At 37.5% G+C, this 12,260-nt stretch overlaps 1 protein-coding gene and 1 long non-coding RNA gene across 3 annotated transcripts; one reads left to right on the forward strand and one right to left on the reverse strand.

Moving 5' to 3' along the window:
- Nucleotides 1–223: 223 nt before the first annotated feature.
- LOC102233182 lies at nucleotides 224–4,479 on the reverse strand. 2 transcript variants are annotated; one of them, XR_002753670.1, is made up of 7 exons: nucleotides 4,241–4,479; nucleotides 3,226–3,316; nucleotides 2,862–2,887; nucleotides 1,996–2,042; nucleotides 1,745–1,891; nucleotides 349–389; nucleotides 224–266 (listed from the first exon to the last, which is right to left on the reverse strand). It is a non-coding gene; the product is annotated as an uncharacterized LOC102233182 (long non-coding RNA). The 2 variants fall into 2 exon arrangements; XR_002753671.1 differs by lacking the exon at nucleotides 1,745–1,891 and having other exon boundaries at nucleotides 237–266; nucleotides 4,241–4,426.
- Nucleotides 4,480–4,755: 276 nt separating this feature from the next.
- On the forward strand, nucleotides 4,756–8,193 carry rpl14 (ribosomal protein L14). Its single transcript, XM_005812186.2, has 6 exons — nucleotides 4,756–4,843; nucleotides 5,353–5,454; nucleotides 5,544–5,638; nucleotides 6,030–6,129; nucleotides 7,240–7,293; nucleotides 8,098–8,193. Exons 1-6 carry the CDS (start codon nucleotides 4,841–4,843, stop codon nucleotides 8,155–8,157), a joined length of 414 nt encoding a protein of 137 aa, XP_005812243.1. The 5' UTR covers nucleotides 4,756–4,840; the 3' UTR covers nucleotides 8,158–8,193.
- Nucleotides 8,194–12,260: the final 4,067 nt, after the last annotated feature.

Below are 12,260 nucleotides of genomic sequence, written 5' to 3' on the forward strand. Positions count from 1 at the left end.
GCCGTACACCTTCTGGTCCTCACAGGTCATCAGGACAAGCTGGTCACATGGGTACGAAGTTCCCTCCACATAGCCGATAACCTCCATCTTTGTTGTTTTGGGAAGATAAAACTTTCCCCATGCGTTGACCACTGCAGGCCTGTCATGGTACTCTGTGTCCTCCACTGGTCCAACGGTCAGTTTGGGCCCATCTGGATAAGGCAGAGGCATTTCTTTGCCTCTATTTTCAGACACAATCTTTGACACCACTGCCAGATACTCTGGAACTGAAGGACATCACAGACATCAGGAATTTGTGAAGAAAAACAAACTTTTCATTTTCAATTGCAGCAGATGTATCTACCCTACCTCTTTTTCCATTACATTGTTGTAAATCCTCCAATCTTCTTCTGAAATATACAAACAAAATCCCCCCAAAAACATGTTACAAATCTTTTTTTGAGTCTGTATTATACATTTCACACTTTTTCTCTCAATTTAAATAATGAAAAACCAACTTTAATTCTTATCTGTTCTGCTTAGAAGTAGCATCACTAACAGACTTTTTTTTTTTCCAAAAATGATGTTTGACCCTTAGGCTTCAGATTCTATGAGTTTATTCAGAGATAATCTACAACACAGGAATGGCATCTGGAGTTTGGGTTTTATTCTTCTCTCTCTTCTTCCATCTGCTCCAGTGGAAATAGAGTCCTTAGACGAACATCATCCGCTTTGTATGAATGGATCATAATCCCAGGAAATTCCACAGCTTCTTTCTTAATTCACATTCTGAAGGTTATTTAACAACTATTGAAGCAAGGGGCCTTCCTGTATGGAGTCTTCGTGCTCTCCCAGTCCATGTGTGGGTTCTCACCAGGTACTCCAGCTTCTTCCCAACATCCAATATGTATGTTAGGGTAGGTTGGCTGGGCACCTTAAGTTGCTCTGAGGACAGTGATTTTGTGCTTGCATATAGCTTGTCCAACGCTGGCCTTTGTAAAAGCAGTTCCAATAAATGTCCATCCCAATAGTGTCCCCTAATAACATGAGCATTTACCACATTTTATATCTACATGGAGTTGCAGCCACTACCAAACAAGAAAATTAAATAAATAAATAAAAACTGTATTATTGTCACATTGTACAATAATGAAGTTCCATCAGTGGAGTTTTACAGTTTAAAAAATAAACAGATTGTATTGCATGTATGTTCAAAACAGCATTGTGAGACCAAGGTTGCCAGTATTTAATGGAAAATGAAACCCCAAAATTATGTCTTATACAATAAGAATATCACATAGGACCAATTAAAAGACAGAAATGTTAGACTTTTGAAAAGTATATTCATTTCTATGCACACTTGGTTGATGCTCCTGGTTCAGAGGCTAAAGTAGTCGTCTTGAAATTTGAAGGTTTTGGTTCAATTCCAGATTCCTTCCATCGTAGGTCGATGTGTCCCTGAACAAGACTTTAAAAGTGTGCATCTACGTTATTGGGCCTGGTAACTCATCCTTCCCTCAACAATACCCCATAGATTTTTTATTGTGGAAAAAAAACTATTTTCCGCTGTTCAACTTTAAAAATCCTAGTTCAAAATGCAACTGTGAAACCCATAAAAAACAAACAAAATCAAAAAAATCAATTTTTTATTGCTATACATGTACAATATATATTAGCTAAAGTCTTTGCAACAAACAAGAACATGTTAATCCAAGTTGCAGTAAGTGAGCAAAATGATGTGGAAAAAGAGCAAACTGAGCCAGACCTTATGGTACATAGTCCAAAAGAATTTGATTCATCTTCATCCTCCAGGAGACTGATCCATCGTTTGATCCCTCATGTTTTCACTTGATCCTTTACATTTTCTCACTCCTTATGAAACCCAGGGTTTGTGATCCACGCCCAACTAGAACTTGTCAGCACAAGAATTCGCTTATCTTCTTTAACTTTTCAGACACTCTGTCATCGGCTTGTATTTTTGGAACAGTGTAGTGCAAATATTCAAAATCCATTTACCTTTCAGGTGTTAAGAGCCGGTAGGTCCTTTTATTTCACCTCTGTACCTTGTAGAAGAAGAGCCAAAACGACTTGAGTCCACAACATTTCAGCCATGAAAATCGAAAAAAGCGCAACAGATTCCCAGAGCGGGGATACGTCTCAGCTGAAACAGGGTCAGTCTGGCATCATCTTCAGAATTTATTTCAATCCCATCCTGGGGTTATCCTGAGGACTTTATTCAGGTCAGATCGTGTTTCTTGTCATCAGTTATGCAAGAGGCTTCTTTCCAGATTGACGTCCCAGGAACATCTCCAAATGAAGAACCAAGACTGCTTCTAATTAAATGCCGTACTGCATCAACACGCAAGAACCATGGTCCTACTCACAGAACTCCTGCCATATTTCTGGGCTTTCTCCTTCAAGTTTACTCTGTAAATCTAATTCCACTAGATAAATTCTATGTAATTAATATTCAAAAACACATTTAGAAGAAATCTTAAAACTTGAGTCTATTGTTCCAATACTGTCAACAGCCAACTGTCATGATATTCTTTATCTAGTGCCAAAAAGTGTGTTTTCACTTTTCTACTTATTTATCCAAGGGCAAACACACTGAATAATTACCTTTCACAAGATTTAACCCCTTATGCCAAAAAACTAAATAACAAAAATAACTGCTGAATCTTGAAAAAGTTATTTGTAAAAGTAACATGTTAAAATAAATCCTGATGACCTCTCAGGGACGGCTGTGGTGGAATATTTTTCAGACTGACTCAGACTCACCACATAATGAAACTATTTGTATGACTCACAATTAAAGTCACACTGACAGATTTTTATGCCAGATTACAAAGCCTCAAGTTTAAGAGAAAACTGGTACTTACATTTTACACTCCTCCATTCTGGCTTTCTGTCAATTTAAACAACAAGAAAATAAATACATTTTCTTCAAATATGGATATATAGTACATATAAAATACAGACAAAGATAATTTGATGAAAAATAAAAATAAAAAAATAGGCCAATTTTAATAGACTTTGTAAAATTATTTCATAATGATAGTATCTTTGAACAAAAAACAAGAGTATTTTGCTTTAATACCATATTTTAAACAACACACACATACACACAAACTTTGGATTTATTTTGTAAGTGTGTTATTGTCAGTATTTCTGCATTGATTTAAACTAATGGAAATAAAAGTAATAAATCCATTTGGGCATGTTTGTATAAATTAAACCTGTTACCTTGAGAGCACCAACCTCGATCTTCTTGTTGCTGAAAATGAACTTCAGTGCTCGGATCGCTTTCTCCACACCTTCGTGCTGCTTTCAGGGACTGACGGAACATTGTAAACAGAAACACCATAAATACATTAAGAATGAAGAATAACTTAATCAAATGATGAATCTCAGAGTGACTTCAATTCTAATTAAAACAGCTCTGAAAGTAGCCATGTTAGTCTTAGCAAATTTGACTTTTAAGTAGTGTTATATAAAATCTTAAGAGTCAGTAGAAACAAATCTACAATAACACAAAACAAAAAAGTTCTTCAGAGAAAATATAAAATTAACAAACAGTAAAAGTCCTTTTTTAATAGCATAAGATTCTGAACCTAATCAGCTTTATTTGTCTGCGTAAGAGGAATGTGACTGCGGCTTTCAATCGCTCACGGCAAATACAAGATACATTTTATGGGAATTAAATAACGATAAAACAACAACATGTACAAGTATTTGCAGCCAATTTTTTCCGGAAATTATAGGGGGGGAAAGTATCGAGTATATTCTTCTTCTATAGTTTATTTATAATTACATTTATTATAAAACAGTGCGACAAGGGTTGAGGAAAGACTAAATAATTTTTTATTCCATCTTAGCTACCTTTAATGTGTCTGCGTTTGATTATATAATATTTGAACAGATGTTTTTTTTATTATTTGTATGGAAACATTCTGTATGAAAAAAAACGCTTCGAAAATTTCAGCTGCGCAACAAACGAGGCGCTCCTTAAAACGCCATCTTTGTTTTCACTTCCTGTAGTTGGAAGCCTTAAAAACCTTCCGACTTTCCGCTTTGGTTCTTTTAACAATATATCTCAGATGTACCTAAAACATCACATTTGGGCATTCTTACTTTAAAAATGTTATTTTTCACCTCCTTATGTTTTCGGTAAGTAAAAATATTTCGAAATGTAACTTAACAGTAACTTAACGGAATTGAAATAATCACAAATGAGTTTAAAATAAGACCGTCTACATACCTTTAACAAGCAGTTGCTAAGAATGTCAACAAATTAGACTTGTTAGCTTGAGAGGAAGAGCCTCGTTCGTCTTGTTGCTGGAAATTAACTTCCGGACTTTTGTCTGTTTCTCCACACCTTCATGTTGCCTTCAGGGACTAAGGGAATATTGTAAACACCAACACTCTTGTACAATTTGACGTTGTGTTAGCCAAGACGCTCGCTATTTTGACGAAACCCTTTGACTTAGAAACTATTCCCCAGTTAACTGTAGGTATCAACCCCTTGGTGTGTAACACCCTATTTCGGTTTGAGTTCAGCAGTTTTAGCTGACTTTGGAATCGTCTTATATCCCATGAAGGCAACAAAAGTATTACGCAACCATATGTTGTTTAAGCCGTTCAAGGGTGTAAATAACATATTAAATACACCAAGATGACAGTTTTGTTATTAGTTTCCTATTTTCAATTAAAGTTGACAGTCACGGTGCGTGTACATATTTATAAATGCTTTATTGTCTATGACTTCGTGATTAGTTCACTGCGCATGCGTGTAGCGAAGGGAAGTCGTATGAGCGCCGAGCGGAAGCTGTGACGTCCTTTCTGCTCCCGGACTGCCACCATGGTGAGTTCGCCATGAGAGTCGGAGAAATTTTAACTTGAATTTCGTCTCATTTAGAGGCCCTCACATCGCTGAAGTTTCCACACGCTTTACTGAGACCCTTATAAACCTAAAATTGACACGTTATAAAACGTCTGGTTAGTTTGGGGTGGGTTTTGTTGCCTTGTCGAAGCGTGTTGTCGGCTACTAGCCGCAACACAACGTGGTCTGTCAGGCCGTGTAGGCCCGACGCTACCCGGTGATCGACTGAAATACACTATTTATGCATTTATAACTTCAGTTTCACAGTTTGTGTGTTTTCGTGTTGTGTTGTTACTTATTTTAAGGTTCTCAGTTGTATTTTGCTAAGCGTTAGAAACGATGCATTAGCGACGCCAGCTAAGCTGTACAGTGCTGTTATACTCGCACTTTAATATCATTGTCTGCTTGTCACGATATAAGAAGTTGATTAATTTTCATGCAGCCGGTCACTCTCAGATTGAGTTATGTCTGCCTTCTTATTTTTTCTGTAGGTGTTCAAACGCTTTGTAGAGATCGGCCGTGTCGCCTACATATCTTTTGGTCCCCATGCTGGCAAGCTGGTGGCCATTATAGATGTTATTGACCAAAACAGGGTAAGTAATTGATGGATTTTGTATTATTGACCTTGGGGGGGAGCAGAGCTAGAGTTTGATCAACTGAGACTTGCCTTTGCACTTTCCAGGCGCTTGTCGACGGTCCCTGCACAGGAGTGAAGAGGCAAGCCATGCCCTTCAAGTGCATGCAGCTCACTGACTACGTCATCAAAGTTCCTCACAGGTGAGCTCAGACACCTCTCTACTTTAGATTAAAAGATTCGGTCATTTAGGTGCCGAGGAAAATGAGATTCGACTACATGTCAGCTTTGTTTTGCAAACGCTGCAGGAGATTACGGTGACTGCATCTTTACTTGTCTTCCACCAGACATTTACGTTCTGTGAATGTTGTGGTAGAAGTTTGTTTCATGAAAACATCGCCTTCGCCAGCGCTACATGTCTCGCTTTATAGTTTTAAGCTACACTATTTGACACCCTTTCATGACAACTTCAGCAGGTTGTTGTTTGGCATCCGAATAAATTTAGGTAGCTTTTGGGGCCCCTTTTCGCTGTCTGACATGCTTTAACGTAGAAAGACTCTGTGTGTGTCCTAATGAGTGTGTGACGGTTCCCAGCGCCCGGCAGAAGTTTGTGAGGCGAGCCTGGGAGAAGGCCCAAGTCAACGAGAAGTGGTCTCAGAGCAGCTGGGCCAAGAAGATCGAGGCGAGACAGAAGGTAAAAGTCATGTCACAATCTGTTTCTTGTTTGTTTGTTGTTGTTTTTTTTTTTTTAAAGTTCGCTTTTGTTTTAATATTATTAGGGGTGGTCGATATGGACTTGAAGTTTTATCATGATTTTATGTGGTACTATTGTAATAATGATTTTTATTACTACTTTTTTTGGGTAACTGTATGACTGACTGTTTGTCGTCAGTCACAAATACCGATGTTGAGAAACACACACACGTGTAATGCGCTTCTTTAGCACACCAGTCATATAAAGCAGTGCGACAGGCTGCCATAGTAACTGCATTTAGTCGTATTTTCAAATATATTTATCGACCCTCTCATTGACTAAGGCAGAAATAACATAGTAAAATTAACAGTAAAGACAATACGGACAGTTTTAGGGGTTTCAGTGGCATTAATTGTAATTTATCGTGACGATAAATGTTGTCCATCATTCCATTTTATTTAACCAAATCAAAGTTAACAGTGAGTTAATCTCAGGTGTTTTGTTAAAGTATTCATTTGGATTTTTATTTTATTTTATTTTTTTCCCCAATAGATATTCTGTAAATTTATCGGTAATAGTTCCTAATCTATAGTTAGAAAAGTAAAAACCTCCTCTGAGTGGTGGAAAATGGCATACAGCTTTACGTGTGTGTGTGCTATACAAGTCCACCTCACTGCGAGTTTGCTGGGATGAGATCTGGAAAGCACTGGAACACACCATCTATTATGATGTTGCCCAACTAACAATAACCACAGATCTAACAGGTCTACACACCAGCAGGCCAAACCTGGAGAAACAAGTCGCTAAGCTGAAAAAACTTCATCCAGCACAACAACGATGTCTTGTGAATTTATAGGCTAATAACTGCTAACATTTTGTTTAACCCCACTGATGTGAACATTGTCAGCTTGAGTTGTTTAACGATGTTAAAGTGAGGTGATGTTGCTGATCAGCTTCCACCATTTGGAGGATTCTCCAGGTTCCATGTTAAAAGCCAAAATATGTACTTTAAAAAAATGGAAAACTCCGGAAATTTGAGTGTTGAAAAGAGAAAAGTTTTGACATGAAGAATGAGTTCTGTCTCTGACCTTTGAATCTTCATGTTCACAGAGGGCCAAGATGTCTGACTTTGACCGCTACAAGGTGATGAAGGCCAAAAGGATGGTGAGTACAACAGACACAGGAGCCACCTAGATCAGGACGTTCTGATTAGTGACACAAAGCCCAACAAGACTCACATTTTCACACTGAGGTCCTGAATGCTATTTCTACAGAACTTCCTGGAACTTTTTTGGAACCTTAGTCCATTTCTTGTTTCCACTTTGGGCTCATAAACCAGATTATTTATGCAAATTACCACTAAGCAACTGATTCTTCTCAGTCTGGGTACGCAGATTTCCGAAACCGTCAACAGCAGAGTCGTGAATGCAATCAAAAACGATGAAATCGGACTAAAAAGAATTCATTTTGAATTGTCTCACCTGATTGTGGTTTCAAAGCCTTGTACTGCCACTACATACATATTTAGGCTGTTCAAATTCATGATCGAATCCATAAGCAGTGATTGATGAAGAATTGGAGCAAGTTGTTGGTTTTAATCTGTACCTCAGAACATAAATACGGTAAAATGTTCCAACGTAATAGATATGATCTGTTAAAAATGCTTTTATCAGATGGTTTCTGAAAGCAGAATTCCAATTTTATTTTAAATATTTCCACTAAGATTTTGATATTGTCAATGTGTTTTTATGTAAACTGTCAAACTTACATGAGTTTAAACGTTTTAAAACTGTTGTGTAATTTAAAACGGGTAAAGAAGATGGTTTCTACAAGCTGCCAACTTGGTTTGTGCGATGGTAGCCAAAAGCATCCTATGAGTTATTAGTTTGAACGTGTGCAGTGGAAGTTAATAATTTTGAAGCAGCACATTAATCAGTGCACTATTTTTTTTAATTTTTTTTTGTACAGAGAAACAAGATCATCAAGCATGAGGTGATGAAGCTCCAAAAGGAGGCGGCAAAGAAGTGAACAATTTTCACAAAATAAATTCTCTGTTCAGTTATTCAACTGTCTTCTGTGTATTAATTTGTTGTAATTTTAATATAACTCACTATTGAATATATAGTAACTACAGCCATCCAAAGTTTTGCGTCATGCAACAAATTGTCAAATGGGCACAGACTTCCTTGAACTTTAACGGGTCGATGTGTGCGAGTCCATTTGTTCAATGCAACCTGTTTCCCTGCATCAATCGACTCCTTTCAAAGGAATTGATTACCATAGCAACATTCCTTTTTGTTTTCTTTTTTTTTAAAGCAGTGAAATGCATAAAGCTTGCATGGCAGTGTCCCATGAGTGACCAGGGTTTAAGGCAGATTTAAGCAAAAAAAAATTCCACCCTGTTATGTCAGAGGTTAACGCAAAGTATTTTGTCACATGTCAACATACATGTGCCTGTAATATTGGGTCCTTGTAAAATTTTGTTCCATTGGAATAATAATGTATTTACTAGTCTATGAGTTACCGGTACCTTGAATATTGAAAGTCGGTCTGCTACAATATAAAGTTTTTGTAAGACTTTACATAAATATTAAAGTTTTATATCTTTAGGACAAAAACGGACCACAAAATGCAAAATGAAGGCAAGACAGATCAAACATGGGCTTCACATCCCTACTCCAAAACATGAACAGGAAACAGGCTACTACTTTAAAATGAGGCTCCCCTTGTAAAAGGCTAGTAAATAGTTAAGATATACAAATTATCTCCAAGCATTTTACAAATTAACTGTTTACGTATTATTTAAAGATGAGAAGGTACAATCTCCTGGTATCTTGCCAAATAATTAGCCAAATTTGTTTTCCATTTCAGACTACTTTGTGAGCACAATAAGCATTTGTAAATGTAATTTTTTTTAGCATATATTATCCTTCTCACCCTTACTTAATGCATAAAAAAATTAATAATAGATGAATATATAACGCATCTATTAGCCATATATGAGGGGAACCTTATTGTGAAGTGGTACGGAAAAGAGCCCCCCAAATTATTTTAGAGCTATTTTCATGGCTAATGCCGCCATCTGCTGGCAGTTTTGGTTGTGTGTTTTTCGAGTTGGTAGTATGCTTCATGATGGACCCGTTTTCATGTGCAGTCCCGTCTCCTACTACTTTTTATTTGTAGTAGGAAGATATTACACAAACATGAACACACAACCTGTTTTCCGCACCAAATAATGCATAAACACCTTTTCACTAAAACACTTCCAAGGTGTACATAGTGCAGTTTTTAAATGGATACTTTCATACCGTAACTTTATATCAGTGTATTTACAAATTCATTGCAGAGAATTGTCCCCCAAGGGACTCCGTATGAATCGGACAAAAACCAGGAAGTTTACCACCGCGCAATTTTATTAAATGTCCACTAGGGAGCAGTGTCGGCTTATTCACTATAGAGGAGAAAACAAAGCAAGATATTTCATTATTTAAATTTCAGCTTTGAAGAGAGGAAGAAAAAAAAATGCTGTTTTAAACCAAGTCCGGAGACGGTGTGTTGTCCTTTTTTTGTGTGTGTTTAATTACTATCCGCTGCTGCTGATGGAAGGAGCCATCTTGGTGTCTTTTTATAGAGCCTGCAGTCAGCTGGGTCCTGGCTGAAACAGGCCCGCGTGCTGAGAGACAGCACAACCAGCCAAACAGGTTGCTGCTCAGATCTCTGGCGGAGCTGGTAAATATTGCATAATGGTACACTTGAACACGGCCCAGCTGGTTGAGTGAAGAGAACAGGAACAAAGAGCGTTGCCAACACACACACACACACACACACACACACACACACACACACACACACACACACACACACCCTCTGTCACCACCGTTAGCCAGCCGTCGACTTCCGTAAAAACAATTAAGAGGATGAACTGACCGGAGAGGTCGGAGGCTGTTTTAATCCAATCACTGTGTTTTCATACACCTGAGCAATTTAATTTATAATTTAATTCATGTCACCTTCACGCTGTTAGTGCGTTTCATAGTGTTACGGCAGACTCTTAAATGAACAGAGGTCAGGAGGAGAGAAGTAGGCTAAAGTTAAATCTGTAAATTATCAGGGCAGATAAAGTAAACGCGCTGCTTTCCGTGCGTAGCTCTGACGTCTCAGCTTACGGCGCTGTCATTCATGGGCACCAAGCCGGAAACGGCAACAATTATTCTTTCAAGATAAAAGCGCAGAATCTATTTCAGTTTGAGTACACAAGAGAAAACCAGTTTTCATGTCAGCATTGTATCCGGTTCTAATTGGGTTGTACTTCGATGCCCTTTAATTCTAATACCTACAATTAAACAGTTTCATTTGGAATAATTGTTCATTAAGTGTTACATGCATTTCATTTTATTTGTCCAACTTATTAATTAAATACTTTGTAAAAGGCTCGTCTGAAACATTGGCGGCTTTTAATATGAGTGGTATGGCTCTCTGCTAAGGGTGGCATGACGTAGGGGGCGTCCTAAGCATTCAGGGGTCCAATTAGATGTGCCCTAATGAGCTTTCTATTCCACTGCTGAATTTTGAGTTTATTTTAAGCCTGTTTACCACGACTGACTAATGACTGAAGACTTTATAAAGATTTTGTCTGATTCGTTGCCTCTAGTTTAGTAATAACTTAAAAAAGCAATTTCACTGACTTTTCTTTAAAGCATCTTAGCATGTTTGCTAGTTTGTTTTAGACAGTTTATCCCCCTTTATTATTAGTCCTAAACAACCTTGTAGATGTATCTATAGATAAGGCTTAACACTGCCACAGGTGAACTTAGTAACTTTAACAAACTCTAATTATTGTTTCATCATGGCACCTGTCAGTGTGTGGGATTGTTTGGCAGTGAGGATTTTTCCTCAAAAGTTACTGTACTGCATCATAGGTGGGCAGAATGGGCAAGATAATTGGTTGGTTGAGTGAGTTTGACGGGTGATAAATTGCGACGGTTAGATGACTGGATCAGAGCGTCTCCAGAACTGCAGCTCTTGCTGTTTTGAGGATATTGGGCTGGTGTTCCCAGTCCGCTGTGGTCAATATCTATGAAAAGTGACCCAGGGCGGGAACACTGATGACTCAGCGACTCAGGGTCGTGGGAAGCCAAGGCTCATTGATGCGTGTGGGAAGTAAAGGCAGACCCGATCTAATAGATGAGCTACTGTCACCCATACTGCTGATGAAGTTGATGCTGGTTCTGGAAGAAGGTGGCACTATTCTTAGGCAAGTGGTCATAATATTAACACTGATTGATGGATTTGTGGTGTTATGAGCAGCTATCAACTGATGCATGGTGGGTTCAATAGATTCCCTGGGCTTTAGCTCCGTTCTGTTCCCAAAAATGTACCATCACATCATCATTTTCAAATACTGAAATATTGTCTATATTTATGAAAATCCTTAAATATTAATACAATATTTAACATCAGATATGGGCTTTTGAGTTTAATATAGAGCACAATGTTTTCAAAACACAAATTCATAAAAAAAGGAAAATAATTTTTTTTGTCTCCCTACACCCAGAAGACAAATTGCTGCCCCTGTTGCTAAAGTCTGACCCAGCCCATTCTCATCCTAATATATATTTTTTTTCTGTCAGTGGACATTATATGTGCAAGTATGACAACACCTGTTGAACTTAAAATGTATCTGATTTTATTTTTTTCCTCCATTATTTTTTTCTACTTGTAAAACTGAAAAAGAAATGCTTAAAAAATAAGAAATAAAAAGAAAATGATGTTTGCAAAATAGAATGATTTGGATAACTTTCTTGATGAAAAGTTTTTATTGTTAAATATATTTTTATTTTTCAATTTTTTTTTGCAGAATGCGCCTTGTTAGTTTAGTGCAGTTGAAAGAGAGAAGGGGGCTGAAGAGACGTAGTTTGCCCGGGGCACCAATAATAGCAGAACCGCCTCTGCTTTAAGAATAGTTTGAGTTTGAAGATAAAATCGCGCGGATCTGAGATAATTGCTGACATAAATTTAAGATGCTTAGTGTGTTTTTTTTTTATTATTATTATTTTATTTTCATTTCTGACAGCTAAATTAAATCAAATCATCCACAACAACAGTCTGAATCCTTTTATTTTGAAAGCCCG

Source organism: Xiphophorus maculatus, chromosome 13 (genome assembly GCF_002775205.1).
Source record: "Xiphophorus maculatus strain JP 163 A chromosome 13, X_maculatus-5.0-male, whole genome shotgun sequence".
In the NCBI taxonomy this organism is placed as follows: domain Eukaryota; kingdom Metazoa; phylum Chordata; class Actinopteri; order Cyprinodontiformes; family Poeciliidae; genus Xiphophorus; species Xiphophorus maculatus.

Coding starts and splice junctions, on each gene's coding strand:
- rpl14 (XM_005812186.2), top strand. Junction 5,639..6,029: donor GTCATCAAAGTTCCTCACAG/GTGAGCTCAGAC, acceptor GACGGTTCCCAG/CGCCCGGCAGAAGTTTGTGA. Junction 7,294..8,097: donor TGATGAAGGCCAAAAGGATG/GTGAGTACAACA, acceptor TTTTTTGTACAG/AGAAACAAGATCATCAAGCA.